Below are 15294 nucleotides of genomic sequence, written 5' to 3' on the forward strand. Positions count from 1 at the left end.
CGGGCAAAAGGTAATGATTCTTTGTCTTTGCTAGCCAATCGCCCCTTTTAAAGGGATGAGTCTCTAAATAAGGCCACTAATGGATGCCCAGCATGACCTAAGGATGACCCCATACCCAATCCCTGAGTGCAGGCTTCCCGAAATGAAAGAGTTTTTTTTTTTTCTTTTTTTACTTACTGGGTATTTGTTCAAATGGTAAGCATAAACATTTAACCACAAAACCTGCTTGGTATGCTAATATTAATTGTGAGGAAAAGCAAACATGGCTCCTTCTCTTCCTTGCCTACTTTTGTTTGACTAATAAAAAAAATTCAATTCAGTTCAACACAATTTATTAATACAGTGTCAATTCACAGCATGTCATCTTAAGGCACGTCACAAAAAAGTCAATTTCAATCCAATTGTACCTACATTCCAATTGATCCTAGTCAATTAAACAATACAGTTTATTATTCAAGATGGTAAATAAAAAAAGCAAGACGAACCCTCCAGCCTAACGTGGCTCAGTGTGAATCTGCTCCACCTGGCAGGAGGGATTAACAGAGATACACACCAAATAAAGCAACAGAAGCACTGATCCAGAAGAGCTTTCTACGTTAGAGAAAGTAAGAGGTTAGTGGCAGTAGTAGCTCATTTAGTGGTTTCGTCCAAAAGAGAAACACACGTGAACAGATCATCTCTGAGACGGCTTTTAAGGCTTATGTGATAAAAGACACCACATAAAGTCAGTCGCAACAACAGCTCAGAGACAGGAGAGAAAAAAAAAATGCTAAAAGGACAGGGCCAAGAGTAGAATGTTCTAAGTTGTTGCCAGGAGTAGCTTAATCTATGCCCGCTTGAGGAAAGCAAGACATATAAGCAGATCAAATGTAGCTTCTATGATGAGGAAAAAAAGAGAACAAGAAGGTAGAGGTTGGAATAACCGCAAATAATCCAGAATTGGAGAAAAGTTGAAGAATGTAGTGGAGCAAAAAGAGGACAGGATGCCCTCCAACTGCCTAAGCCTTAGCAGCATAACTACATAGATAGCTCATGCTAACATTAGCCACTCTAATTATGAGCTTTATGAAAAAGGAAAGTTTTAAGCCTAGTTTTAAATGCTACTGATAGCTGTATGAGGGAATAGAATATGAGATTCTTATGAAAATGACTAAATTTACAATAAAATTATGAAGTTGTTTTATTGTTGATCATTTTATAAATTAATATTCCCTAGTAGTACTTGGCTTACTGTCTTAGAACTTTTGTTTACTAACATGACGCATTGGTTAGACATTTTCTGCTGAAATCTGAAGCTGCTTTTATGAAAACATGATAACGATTGAGATAATTAGCCAAAACCAAACATTATACCAGCTGTGAGTCTGTTTCATTGCCAGTTTGCAACATCTAAGTTCTTCCACTTCACCTCTAATCAATAACTACATCACTGGAACATTTTGATTGAAACAAACATCTAAACTTTTTGGAAAGGCAGTACATAGACCTGACCCTGACACTACTAAAAGTTTGTGGACCATGATTGAAAGCCTGTCGATGCCAAGGAATCCACTAATGGAAAGTACTTCTGCAATCTCTGCAAAGAAATGGCAAAAATCCAGTCAAAACCAATCCAGAGGCTTGTTGATGGATGAAGACGTGTGGTTATTGTGCAATTTGCTAAGAAATATTACCATCTTCTTATTAGTTGGTGTATAAAGGTCTAGTCAGTTCTTGTTTTAACAATGCATATTCAGAAAGCTTTATTCTCATAGTAACGCCATCCTGGAAAACAATAGCTCAAATACATAATAAAAAGCAAAACAATTTATTACATTTTTACACATTATGAAAACGTCAACTGTAAACTCTCTGACCTCTATACCACTCTCTTGGTACCAGGTTTGCCTTCAAAACTACCTGAATTCTTTGACACATGATTGAGGTCTGTTGACTTAAGAGGCTTTAAACACTGGCATGCTTAAGAAATGTGCATGAGATGATTTGAGCTTCTTAACATGGAGCACAGGTAAACCATGGTCAACAATAGTCAGCTAGACTGTAGCTCAAACTCCCAAAGTTAACCAAGACAATATCCCAACACGATTTCACCTAAAACCAGGCTGAAGCACTGATAAAAGGAAGGATGGTTCCATGCTTTCATGTTTTTAATCCTAAATTTTGATGTTTTACATAGATAGTTTTAAGTGTACTGAAGGGCTATATAGTGGATCATTTGGTAGGACTGTTGCCTTGTAGCAAAAAGCATCTGTGTTGGAAATCCTGGAGGGTTGTCTCCGGATACTCCAGCTTCCTCCTGCAGTCCAAAAACATAATTGTTCTACAAGTTATCCTGAGGTGTAAGTGTGTCTGTGTTCACCTGTGACAGACAGGTGGTCTGTCCAGAGTGTACCCTGTCTGTTGCCCAGTGACCACTGGAGACAGACACCAGCTCCCTTACGGCCCTGAAAGGACAAGTGGGTATGAATGTATGAATGGATGCTAATGAAAGCTTATTCGAGTTACTGTTGCCTTCCCATTTTCTTGAACCAGTCTTGGCATTCTCCTTTAATGCTTCAGACATACATTTTCTTCCACTTGTCTGATATTCACCAGATAGTTTTTCTCTTCCTAACCCTTTGCTATAAACACAAAATACAGCTATCCATTAAAAGTTTCTGAAGTAGTCACCAGCCAGTCTGGGTACCAACAAACATGGCATTTTCTAAATTCCTTAAATGCCCTGGCCTCACTGTTCAGTATCCAGGGAGTCAACTTCATCATGTCAAGATGCCTGAATGCACTCAGTTACCAAGTGATTGGCTGATTCACTATTTGCATTTTGTTTAAACTCACTGAACCCTGCACAAGACTGCAGAGGCCTGGAACGTCTCCCAGCAATCCTTGGCTGATGCATCTCTGAGCAGTTCCGTCACACTACCTGTTGACTGCAGCTTAACCATTAAACGGATTTATCAATAGTCAATGCTCAACAATATGATACCATATCAACATTCATGACTGTAGCTTGTGTTTTCCAATGTCAAATAGCTGCATTTAAATATTCTACTGTTATCGAATGTGTGTGTGGAAGTGCAACTCAGCCAGTCTGTCCTGTCATCAGCCTGTCAAAGTAATGAACACTGCTGGACTTTAGCATCCAACAGCTTTTCAAGGCATACTTCACGCCATTGAAGAAGTACACTCAGGTATTAGTTGTTCTGGCTGGATTGTCTTGTGTATGATGGGTGGATGTAGGGGTGAAGGGGAGGGTCATTAGGAGAATTTGTCTACAAGGCTCCCTGAATAATACTACGCAAAACTGACCACAAGACAACCCTATCATTCTCAAAGATTACCTGTCTCCTACACTGTACAGTATATGAATGTTTTATCATAAAAGCTTTTCTTTTTTGCTAAGTGCCTCCTTGAGTGTTTGCTTTTAACTTTTGATTACTTTATGTCTTGTTGCTAAGAAGAAAAAAAAAGGGCCCAGTCCATTTGAATATAATGGACTTAACGGGAAAAGTAATCTCTTTTGCTTAACTGACAGGGTCCATAACCAATGTGAAATCAGACACAAAGAGCGAGAAAGCTTAGACGATGTGGCAGAAATGATGACTGAAGTCTCAGACTTGAACAGCAGCTGTCTTCAGTCACAAACATGAAGATATCATTCTTGACCTAGACTCACAGGCTATAGCCTCAAGACTTGGCTTAGACTTATGGTGTCTCACTTGAGTCTTAAGAACCATTTTCAATCTTGGGTAATGAGAGTTTGAACAAGTCGATGTGTGAGCTACAAACCACAGTTCTAATGCTTCACAAGCATTTTTTTTTCAGTGAAAAGTGCACTTGATTTATTAGGCAGTTAGTCAGTGAACCAGAGATTTGGGGCTACTACCAACTACCAATATTACAATCTAATATTGGTAGTTGTAGTTTTATATAATTGACCACAAATATCTCTTACAAAAATGAGCACTATATTACATGACTTTGGGTAATTTTAGAAGGATATCTACCTACTTTACCTCTTATTTTTTCATTGTTAAGCCTCTGTATTTCTTTTTTGTGGGTATTCCCAAACCCCCAGTCAGTCATGGCAGAAGACCACTCACATCGAGGTTCACACCAGGTTCTGGTTCTGCTGGAGCTTTCTTAATGTTAAAGGGGGATTTTCCTTTCTGCTGTTGCTACATGCTTGCTCAGTATGAGGGATTACTGCAAAGTCAACAACACAGTGCAAGTGATTGGCTACAGTAGCTAGATGCTAGATGCTGCAAGTCAATAACTTGATGTAGTCTGCTTGATTTTCTTAAACAGAAAACTAATTACTTTGATTCATAAACTGAACTTGACTGCATTGTTTGATAATGAGTATCAACTGGAATGCATCTATGATTGGATAACATGTACCTTTTTTGTAAAATGCCTTGTTATGATGTGTTGTGAATTGGACTTTCACAGACCTGAGACTCAACTTGTACTTGCTTCTTACTCACTTGAGACTTGGGTTGGACTAGACACTTATTGGCTCGAGGCATGAATTTGACCTGACCGCCAAAAAGCCTTCGAATTTGCTTGGTTTTGCTTTTCTAAAAGCTGAGAATTGACAGACTTAGTCCTCTAAAACTTGGAAGTCGACTTAGACTTTCACCTTGTGCAAATATGTTAATACTTGAGCTGGCCAACGAAGAGTTAAGACTTTACTTGAACTCATTCCTTGAATACTTCATATCTGACTTGGGATCATCTCCTCAAAAACTTTAGCCTCGACTTTAACTTGTCCGTCAAACACTTGACTTGGGGGGGAAAAAAAAAATCTTAATAAACCTTTATTAAACTAAACATTGTTCTTCAAGCTGTCATGAGTCAAACCAGTGGAGAGTAACAGGAAAAAGTAGACATGACTCAATCAAAGAAAAAGACCAGAATGGCAAGTTTTCTATGTCATCCATATGTTTCTGTTTGAAAGAAAATATTGGATGTCATGCAGTTCAGTGTAAAAAGACTCATTTAGTACCATTAAAATCAATGTAGTTGAAAATCTCTCTGTTTCATGTGGTGGATCAGATCTTATTTGGCTTTTTTACCCATGATAGCTGACTTTTTTTATGAGGCCTTGAGTCATTTAGTAGACAAAAAAAAATGTTTTTCTCTCTTTTGGTCCAGACGTTGAGATTTCCAGCATTAACCCCCCTCTTCCACCCACTCCTCCTCCTCCTCTTACTCCAAGAGGTTTTACCAGACGTCGCGTTGGAAGAGGGGAATGGTCGATTGCATAACAGCAGGCGAGACTTGATCGTTCTTGGCCTTCTTGCAAAATTCAATCATTCCCCGCATTCTCCAATCCCATGACGGCCCATTAAAGAGCAGCACGGGCTAGGATTTCCCCCCCATGTGTTTTAAATTCAAATTACGGTCGCTAAGTCTGCCATATGCTTGAATAGAGGAAGACAAGGAGCTCGGCGGAAAAGGAGATGTCATACTAGCTGCAGGAGAGGCCAAGCCAAAAAGATAAGGAGAAACCGCACGGCTATTTTTCTCCCTCCGTCTTGCAGAAGTGACCCAAATCGATGATGGTTTCAAAATAAGCAGACTCCATCTTTCTAAATCTCATTTAAAAGACTTCAAGAGTTCTTTTTTTGTAAAACCCTGTCTCAATTTTCAGGCCTTTCAAACAGATATGCTACTTTTTCACTCGGCACACCATAAGCCTCAAAAACCACAGGTGGTGATAAAAAGAATAGGTCAAGAATGAGACACCAGGAGATGATGACCCCAGATGTTGTCTGTGGAGCTACTGGGACGTGAATCAGATGCTGACTGGCCACGAGATTCTCATTCCCGTTTATCTTCACGGGCTGCTAAGAGACGCAGACACGTAAACGGAGTAAGATACTTTCTGATTTAGTGTGTAGAGGATATGATGCACACACTGGTCTGGTGACCGAGGCAAACACCTCAGAGGAACACGTCACGCCGTCGCTATAAATAAAAGCTGAGCTGTTTCTACAAATCTTTGGAAAACCCCCAAATAAAAGCGGGATAAAAGAGCACATTGTAAATTTAGATTCATTACCTAAACCTGGTTTGTGAGTGACACTTATGATCAGGGGTCATAAGTCAAGATATATTAGCTCTATAGTATCTTGGAAAAAAAAAGTGCAAACAAATGTAGCTATTATTACACCTCAAGTCAAATTATTGCAGCTACACATCAGCCTTCAATCATAAGACAGAATTGCTGAGTTGGCCTCAGAACTTGGTGACGGATATAACATAACAGTAACATAAATCACACAGTGACCCCTGCTGGTATATTTAGAGATGTACAGGTCTCAAAAGAAAATGAGGCATCCACAGTGCCTTTCCAAAGTCTCCATGCAATCTCAACTTTTCCTGATTTTTTTATGCTAACTCCGTGGATCTCTATGTATTTCAAAAAGCAAAAACAAATTTAGCTCTATGACGGCTAAATTTCATAAATGAAAGATCTTTTCACGTCTTAAAAATGTAAAAACATATCATACATTCAACAGCTGTGAAAACCAGAAACAGACATTACATTTTGTCAAGTGCCTTTGTTGAAATGATCAATACACAAACATGCTGGTGAATGTTCCAGTCATGGTTCAAAAGGAACTCAAAGCAGGTGGCTTTTTTGACTGACTGTCGGTGGAAAATGCTGGCATTTTCCACCAGCATTCTAGTTTGAACACACCAGGAACCGAGTATAATCAAAAATTGATTTAAAAACCATAACTCTAGAATGGAGGGTTTTGGTCATGACTTTGTCAATTTATTGCAGTTGGCAGCCAATCACGGTGTGTTTAAGCAGACTGCAAGAAAAACATGGAAATCTTTCGTTATTGGAGATGTTGACGAACAAGAAGGACACCAAGAACAGTCTTTAAAAAAAAAAGAAAAAAGAAACAAGAGAAAAATTAACTTAATTAAATATGATGTGGCCCCCTTGTGGCCACATTATATAAGGGAACTAGGCTGTTTCATGCTCAATGTCAGTTGTTTAAAACACTTCCAGATAGACCATCTTTAAAGCACCAAGGTTTTCTTTTGTTTCTGTACTGAAAGCACGTCACTAGACATTTAAAATGTTTTTAGAAAAGTGTTTGCCTGTCTTTTACTTGATTGCATTTGATTTCTTGAGTAATTGGAAGTATAACAAATTTTTAACAAACTTTGAAAATCTGGGTTAATTGTTGCTTCTAAACATCTAACAAGAAAAGAGTATTTTACTTTGCCTTGCAATAGTGATGTTATCCCTTCAACTTTGTTTTGTTAAAAATATGAATTATGTGTTAGACTGAGATTCTATATAAAAGCCCATCAAAAAGTGGAATATAACTTTTGCGCTAATCACAGAGCACTGTTGATCCATTATTTGAAGATGGCCATATCTTAAATGAACAGGTTGGGGAAGGAAATCATTCACTGGAGAAGCAGCCAAGAGGTCAGAGGTAACTTTGGAAGAGCTCCACTGCTCAACTTCATGTACTGTTCCTTTATTCTTGTGTAAGTTGATTTAAAGTTTGTATTTAATGTCTATACCTAATAAATGCTTGAAAACCAAAGTCAAAGGAATTCCTTATTTTCCAAGATTGGAAAATAAAGTCGATTCTGATCAGGAAGTGAGGACAGAATGTGAATATAGATTCATAAAAGCAGCGACACACTGTGACTTTTGATCTTTTAAGATAAACCACTTTCCATGAAGATCATGACATGTATAATGAGAGGAAAGAAAGAGGACTTATTCTTTGGTAATATGTCAACAGATTTTACTTTATAAAGTCAAACATCATCTACATCCCAGTAACATAAAATCGGTTTAGTCAAACAACTTTGTACTTTTTACACAAAATAACGAGCTTGAATCTTTTATCACCTAGCATTAAGGCACATTTTAAAGCAAAAGTTTCATATGTCCTTACAGAAGCAGTGACAACACTTTCACATCACACTAAAAGTTCAAGTAAAATGATCTTTCTATTGATGAGGAATTGCAAACATGTTTAAAAAAAATACTCTGCGATTTGGTCTTCTTTGGTCTGATGAGCACCGACCACGTGGCTGTAACTTGAGCAGTTTGTAACGCTCACTCCATACTTCAATAAATAGAAATAAATCGACAGACATAAAAAAGAGGAGTGGGAAAGGTCACCTGCAACCTCTCAGCTCTCCCAAAGCTAGTTGGAATATGTCAAAATTCATGAGTGAACTGAGCTCCGTGCTACAAAATTAAGTGCAATCTACCCCAAAGGTCGTACAGCAGTGTTTAACGCAAACGTGTTTATCGTCTACAACGGACACTTAGTGTTGCAGGGATCGCCGGAAGTGAAAAGTCCGTAGACGCTGACTAGCGGAAACATGGACACGGCGCCGAGCATGGAGCCCAGCTGAACTACGGCACCGCACCACACGAGGGCGCTGTGCCCCTCGTCTCTCAGTATGACCCCAATGATGACCTTCACGTAAGAGAGGGAGAGGACGAACAGGATCCAGGCCAGCACCTGCGGCAGAGAGGAAGTCAATAACCAATCTGAAATTACAGCAGCTCTCTGTAATGTAGAATTAAGAAAAAGTGCAAATGGTGGTTTAATATCTTGGTCACATGAATTCATTATCATTTTCCTATTTCTATACAAGGCGGTCTGAAGGTCCACTCGTTCTTTTACTTTTTAATTTTTTCATGTCACACAATTCCTCTGTGACTTTGTAACATAAATAAATTAAACAAAACAAGTCATCAGATTTATCTGAATCTAAGATAGTGTCGAGTTCAACCTTAGGAAAAGAGTAATAGTAAAGGAACATTGAGAAATTACCATGAGTATGACCCTTGCAGTATTTTGGATAGATGAGGTGACATACATTTCAAAAACTTTAATAATAGCAGAAATCGTACTTTTTAAATATATATATATATATATATATATATATATATATATATATATTTGCTTGTGTAAAATTAGTCAAAACTGTGAAAAACCTAAATTCTTAGAAGTACAGGAGAGGATTAGGATCACTGGAGAAAATTAATCTGACTTATTTCCCCATTTTTTTTCTAGCAAAGAAAAAACAGATGAGGATTCTGGGATTAAAGTCAGAATTTCTTGTTTGTCTTCAGTAGCCCTCGTCCTCTTCCATGCTTAATGCAGACATTTCTTTTCTGTTTGAATATTTTTCATGACTCCCTAATATTGCAGATGAATATGTCAGATTTAAAAGTTAAATCAGTGGTACTGACTACAAAGACTCAACTTACTTGAGTCTACAAGTAAGTTGTAGACTCAAGTCACTATGGCTGCAGTCAAAGACGCGCCTGCGCCATCGCAACAACTGCTGCATCCAGTAGAGCCAAACCACATTCCCTCCTGCCATGCCAGCCCAAAACCTCCTGAAAACTCATTACTGAAAAACTTATTTCATCCCGGCTACCTTGCTTTCTTGGCAGGTTGGATTGTTTTCTGGGATTAAAGTCAGAATTTCTTGTTTGTCTTCAGTAGCCATCGTCCTCAACTGTTCCTCAACAGTCTTGTTGAGGAACAGAACGCATTAGTGTATATGCATAGATTGGCACAGGATTTATGGTTTTCAAAATTTAACCCTTCTTTGAATTACGTATCTACTATGTTCTTTGGTCTTCATGATGTTGTTTGTTTACTGATGCTCTCTTACAAACTTCTTAGACCAGTAGGAGGGTTGTTATGGTTAGGTGTCAAAGTTTTAAGGTTAATCTGGTGAAACCAGATTCACCCCGACATTCATACGACGTTTGTTGACTGTGGTTTGTGTCCGGAAGGTACTAAGCAGTTAAAAAGATACAAGACTTAAAAACATGTCTTACAATGACAACGGTTCCAGAGGTGTAGTGGACCAATAGAGGACAGGGACTCAAAGCTGCCATGGCCATGATGTAGGCTCCAAAACCAGTCCCAAAAACGGTCAGAAACCCCATAAAGATAAGAGACCTGGAAAAAGTTCACAATGAAATTAAATTGAAAAAGTAAACAGCATAATACAAACAATAGAGAATGCTGAATGTGTGTTGTTCTCACCTCACTGGTGCAAACATGGCAATGAAGCAGGCTACTGGGTTAGCAACAGCGCCCATAGTGGCAGCCAGATGGTAGGCTTTGTTCCCGTAAGGCAGACAGGAGTACGTCTGCACGGAGGGCAAAACCGCATTGGTCAGAGCGTTGACCCATGCAAGGACAACAAAGATGAACACCACTTCCAAGTTGCTGTATGTCCCCTTTCCAAACGAACCTCTTGATTCTTTCCCAGCGGCCTCTCTGGGGCTGATCATTGGTTTTTGCTCTGGTGTTTGGGCATTCAGAGAGAAGCCTGGATCCCTCTTCTCCGTTTCCAGATCTGGACTAAAGTATCGGTCGCTCTTCCTCTCGCGAGCCACCGCCGGGTGGAGGTTGAGCAGGATGAAGGCTACCAGACACACAGCCATCATGGTGCTGAGAAAAATGAAGAAAACCTCGACGGAGAATTTAGCCGGCTGGTAGACGGACTGCAGCCCAGCGCCACTCACCCAGCTGGAGTTGAGAGCCGACGAGTTTGCGGCCGAAGTGGCATTTTCGCAGTGAGCTACCCCAACACCCTGAATCAATGCCACCACAGCGGGCACAAGGCCACTGAGGCCCTCGCCTGCAAAGTACGTAGTGAGATACTCCGGACGCAGACGCATCATGAAAGGCAGGAAGGTGACGGACGACGTGCAGTCCACCACAGAGAGCAGGAAGCTCAAAACCAGCAGGGGTACGCTGCGCAGGGAGCCAGCTATCATCACCGTGTGCCTCCAGAAGAATGCGAGCAGGAAGGTGGCCACAATCCCCAAACCCACGATGGAGTAGATGACGGGCCGCTCGTCCAGCGCACCTGGCCGGAAGCGGTGCATCAGAGTGATGAAGAGAGGACCTACATTTGCCATCTGGATGAGGATGGTGAGGTAGGAGGGCAGTAGCCAGCCCTCAGGGGCCTTCTCTTGGACAACCAGAGGAAGCTCCACCCACATCCCGTTGATGGCCACCCAGGAGCCCATGCCGAAAAGGCACGCCAGTACGTGGGTCAGCAGCGACATGACGAAGGCGGGCCTGAGGTAGAGCAAGCAATAAAGATGAACACAACCTGAAAGAAAACAACAGAAGAAGATTTTGTTTATGAAAGTTGGAGGAATTCCGTTTAAAAATGGGACTTTTTAAAATTTCAAATTCTGCATTTTTGAAACGGTGAGAATTTAGCATTGAACTCTGCTGGAGTACATCTCCTTTGCATGCAAGTCATTGAAGAAAAATGTACAGAAAAGATTAATTTTACTCTGAATTTCCAGCCACATAGTGCCATCAAACAAGTAACTCTGATATATAAAATAATTCAAACTTTTTCCACCTTTAATGTAACATTTGTCTTGAGCAATTCAATTAAAAAAAAAAGGCAGAGGGAAAAAAAATAAAAATATGTTTGGACAAGTGTACATACCTGTAAACTAATAAATTGTCAAAGCAACTTTCCATTCTGTCGTGTTTTGTAGCAATCCATCAGGATGCCACACCTCAACAGCAATATTTACCCCTCCGACCTTGCTAATGTTCTCCAAATCCAGATTTAGCCCTGAACTCTTACTAAGTCGTTCCAAACCTTTACTCTTCTTCTAAGGAAGTCAATCTTTTGTTGATTTGGATGTGTGTATACTTGGACTCACTGGGATGGTAAAAAATAATAATAATTACCATCCCAGTGGTAATTTGACTGGTATTAGAACTTAATGGTATTTTAGTCTATTCATAACCTGATCCACCTTGACAAACACCACTGTTTTTGTAGTGTGATGCTGCCACTACCTTGTTTTATTGTGGGATCTGGTTGGTTGTTTTTTGCCAAAGGTTGTACGGAGAGTGCTTCAACTACAAATATTAGCAGAAAGTTGAGTGGAAGGAAAAAGTACGGTAGAAAAAGATGGACGAGGGTAAGTTAGAATTTATTGTAATTAAATCGGCAAAGGCTTCTTTTTGGGGTATACGTGTTGTAAGATTCTCCATTTTATTAAAAGGCATTTTGGCAGCTGTCAAACTACTTGGTCAATTACTGCCATCTTGTGGTTCGATACGTGTTACTACAATGCACTAGTAGCAAAAAAAACAACAACAAAAACAGAATAATATTTGGATATACAATTTAACAGGATTTTAAAATGGGTTTTAGAATGAAATTTGAAACCAGTTCCCTTCACCTATTCCCAACTCGGTCCAAAAGTAATGAAATGTTAGCATGGAAGTGCATCCTCTTCAGAATCTGTGTAATTGACCTTCTGAATGTCTTTCCCAACCTCTTCTTCCATCACTGTCGCATGTGCTTTCTAACTATGGATATGTGACCTTTCACACACTGACACGCTGTCTGCTCCCATAAAAAGCACCAAGCGTTGGGGACACAAACACACACAATAGAGGGCAGTGGCATGTCATTCAAGGTGTGTTACTTTTTTGTGTCAATAATGAAAACAAAACAGCTAATTTTTCAGAAAAATCATCAAATGACTAAAAAAATTTAGCTCTGTGGCTTTAAAAGCAATATGTTAGCACAAGGGGTTTACTGTATGTCAGGAAACCGAATAAAAATGTGGTACAAGAAAACAATTATGCTAAACTCACAGAGCTTAGATTAGTCAAGATAATGACATTACACAACAGATTGTAAGGAGGCTTTACTTCCTGGATTTTTGGATTGAAATATTTTTTTCTAAAATTACCATCTTTATACATTGTCATCCCTTTGGACAGTGAATGGGCCAGATGGAGTGAGAGGCGTCACGCTTTAGTTAAAATACTCCGACAATCCAATAACCTTCAGCTCTTTGTTCCGTCACGTAAATGTAATCAATAGGAAGTGAAACCCATTCCCTTACCTTTCAGAACATGAGTAACAGCTCCTATCAGAACTTTCTCCTCCTAAAAATCTTCACTCCACTAATGTCGCTGTTTTGTCTTACATTTGTTACCCGCATGTGTGTGTGCCCCCCTCCCGCTCTCCTTCTCACCCCAACACACACTCGGACTCAGAAAAGCGTACACTCAGCTTCCGTGTCTCTGCTGCACTTGACTGCCGGGGAGGCGTGGCTAAACCCGCGCGCATGTGCTCTACCGCCATGACACTTGCGTCATCTCCCTGTTAGAGAGCAGTTTCAAAAGCAGGCAACCGTGTGTTTCATAGAGCTCTGTGATAGGAGGAAATGCAGTGACGTAAGAAGCTCCTCCCTTCTCACTATTCCATGGTTTACTAGTCTGACTATGCCCTCTTTAAAAAAACAGAGTTCTAGCGACACAGGAGAGCCAAACTTCAAAATCTGTAGTACTACTTTTTGGTCCTTTTTAAAAACAACAACAACAACAACAACAACAAAAACATTATTACGTCTATGTGTCAGCTGTTTCTTCAAATCAAAAAGTCTGCGTATCTGTACCTGAGTCTCACAATAACGATTAAAGTTGGTGGAGTTACTCCACTAAAAAAAAAAAAAAAACAACAAAACATGATAATCCAGTTTGGATTTCCTTCGAAATTCACCTTAAACAGAAATGTTCCCAAGAATCCCTCCCTCACAACTCACAGGGTTCCACACCTCTTTTCTGCCACAGTGAAGTCAAAAGTGTTTCACATTTTCTTGAAAGTACCATTTAAAACAGAGTTTGATGTATTTAGACTTAAAACGCTGCAGAAAAATACTGTAAAATGATATGTTTGGGTAAAGTGGAATATGTGGTGCAAATCTGTGCACATTGTCAAGTTTTAAGGCATGTTATAGATAAATAATTGGCTATACAAGATGAATTTTAAGTCCAAATTTAATATGGAATAAAATTTTGACTTAAAACTTAAAAAAATTATTTTGACTTATACTTCATTTCAGCATGTTGAAATTAATTATAAAAAATCTTGTATTTTTGTGTCATTTTGTTGGAATTTCACCAATGTACGTAAAAATGCCTCTGAAAATATATATTCAACAGGAAAAAAAAATCTCAAACTGACAATCAGCTGGATGCAAGCCCACCACGAGTTCTTCCAAACAGAGTTTTAATCTATTTTTCTCTTTCAAATAGTTTCTATTTCACATGTTATCCATCCATCCATCCATCCATCCATCCATCCAGCCATCCATCCATTTTCTTTACACCCTGGTCCCTTAGTGGGGTCAGGAGGGTTCCTGGTGCCTCTCCAGCTATCGTTCCGGGCGAGAGGCGGGGTCCACCCTGGACAGGTCGCCAGTCTGTCGCTATTTCACACGTTATAAGTGTATTTATTGTATTGTTTTGTTGTTTTAGCAATACGTGGTTCTCTATTCTGCTTCCTTTACTTTAGTTTAATTTGATTGCACAGCACTTCAGTCGAACTTGCATGATCTTAAATGTGATTTATAGATTAACATTCACTTTGGTTCTAAAATTGCACATAGGTTGCATTAAGAAAAAAAAAATCTCAAAGAACAATCTGCATTTTAAATGAGCTCATCACTAACTATCAGGGAATGCAATAAAAATATTATTAATCAAAGTAGACAGCACCTACCTGGCTGAGTGAATGTAGATATACAGTCAGTCTTAGTGAGGTTACACAACCGCTGCACCGCTGCGATGTTTAACACGGCTGTGTCCTTGTGATGTTGCTGTCTGTGAAGAATGCACACAGAGTTGTAGGTGTTGAACTGTGCTAGTCTAAATCTCTGTCATGTGACCACTGAAGGCTGAGCTGGAGGTTCATAAAGTATGTTTCCAGTGGAGGGAGGAAATAAATGGAAACAGGATGTGTGCAGAATAGTGAGTTTAGACACTGAATTATTAGCAAAATCAACAAAAGGAAAAATGAAAGGCTTGTTAGATTCCTGAATGGATTTGATCTTACTTCAGCTTTGGGCTGTGTGAGTGGGCAGCCAAGCAGAAGTCAACTCTGGACGGCTTTCCATGCCCTCTGAGTGGGTGTCATGGCGGGGTCACTCTGGCATTTGTTCAACACACATTCCACCTCAAATGACTGACCCCTGTGGGGTGATAATTTCACTGGATTTCATGTGATCAGTGCCCTTGCTCCCACCTTTGTGCTGGCTGGTACTCCATGTCCCCTTCCTGATGGAAAAACCACTGAATTCTTAGTGGATCCATGACTGCAGAAGGAAATTAGACTTAATGCCAGAAACACTTTTTAATTACACTTCAAAAACCATAAAGGTAAAAGGTAAATATAATTTTATTTATATAGCACATTTTCAGCAATAAGACAATA

General features: G+C 39.5%; 1 protein-coding gene across 3 annotated transcripts; it reads right to left on the reverse strand.

Moving 5' to 3' along the window:
- Window positions 1-7765: 7765 nt before the first annotated feature.
- Window positions 7766-14836, reverse strand: LOC103144477 (riboflavin transporter 2-like). Of its 3 annotated transcripts, none has more exons than XM_007561604.2 (4): window positions 14584-14836; window positions 10065-11145; window positions 9854-9977; window positions 7766-8516 (listed from the first exon to the last, which is right to left on the reverse strand). In XM_007561604.2, the coding sequence occupies exons 2-4, from the start codon at window positions 11096-11098 to the stop codon at window positions 8304-8306; spliced, it is 1371 nt and encodes a 456-aa protein (XP_007561666.1). In that variant the 5' UTR covers window positions 11099-11145; window positions 14584-14836; the 3' UTR covers window positions 7766-8303. The 3 variants fall into 3 exon arrangements, with proteins under 3 accessions (XP_007561666.1, XP_016532951.1, XP_007561585.1); XM_016677465.1 differs by lacking the exon at window positions 14584-14836 and adding an exon at window positions 13055-13154; XM_007561523.2 differs by lacking the exon at window positions 14584-14836 and adding an exon at window positions 12923-13048 and having other exon boundaries at window positions 10065-11147.
- Between the last annotated feature and the right edge of the window lie 458 nt (window positions 14837-15294).

The sequence above is a fragment of the Poecilia formosa genome, unplaced genomic scaffold (assembly GCF_000485575.1).
Source record: "Poecilia formosa unplaced genomic scaffold, Poecilia_formosa-5.1.2 Scaffold0, whole genome shotgun sequence".
Taxonomy (NCBI): domain Eukaryota; kingdom Metazoa; phylum Chordata; class Actinopteri; order Cyprinodontiformes; family Poeciliidae; genus Poecilia; species Poecilia formosa.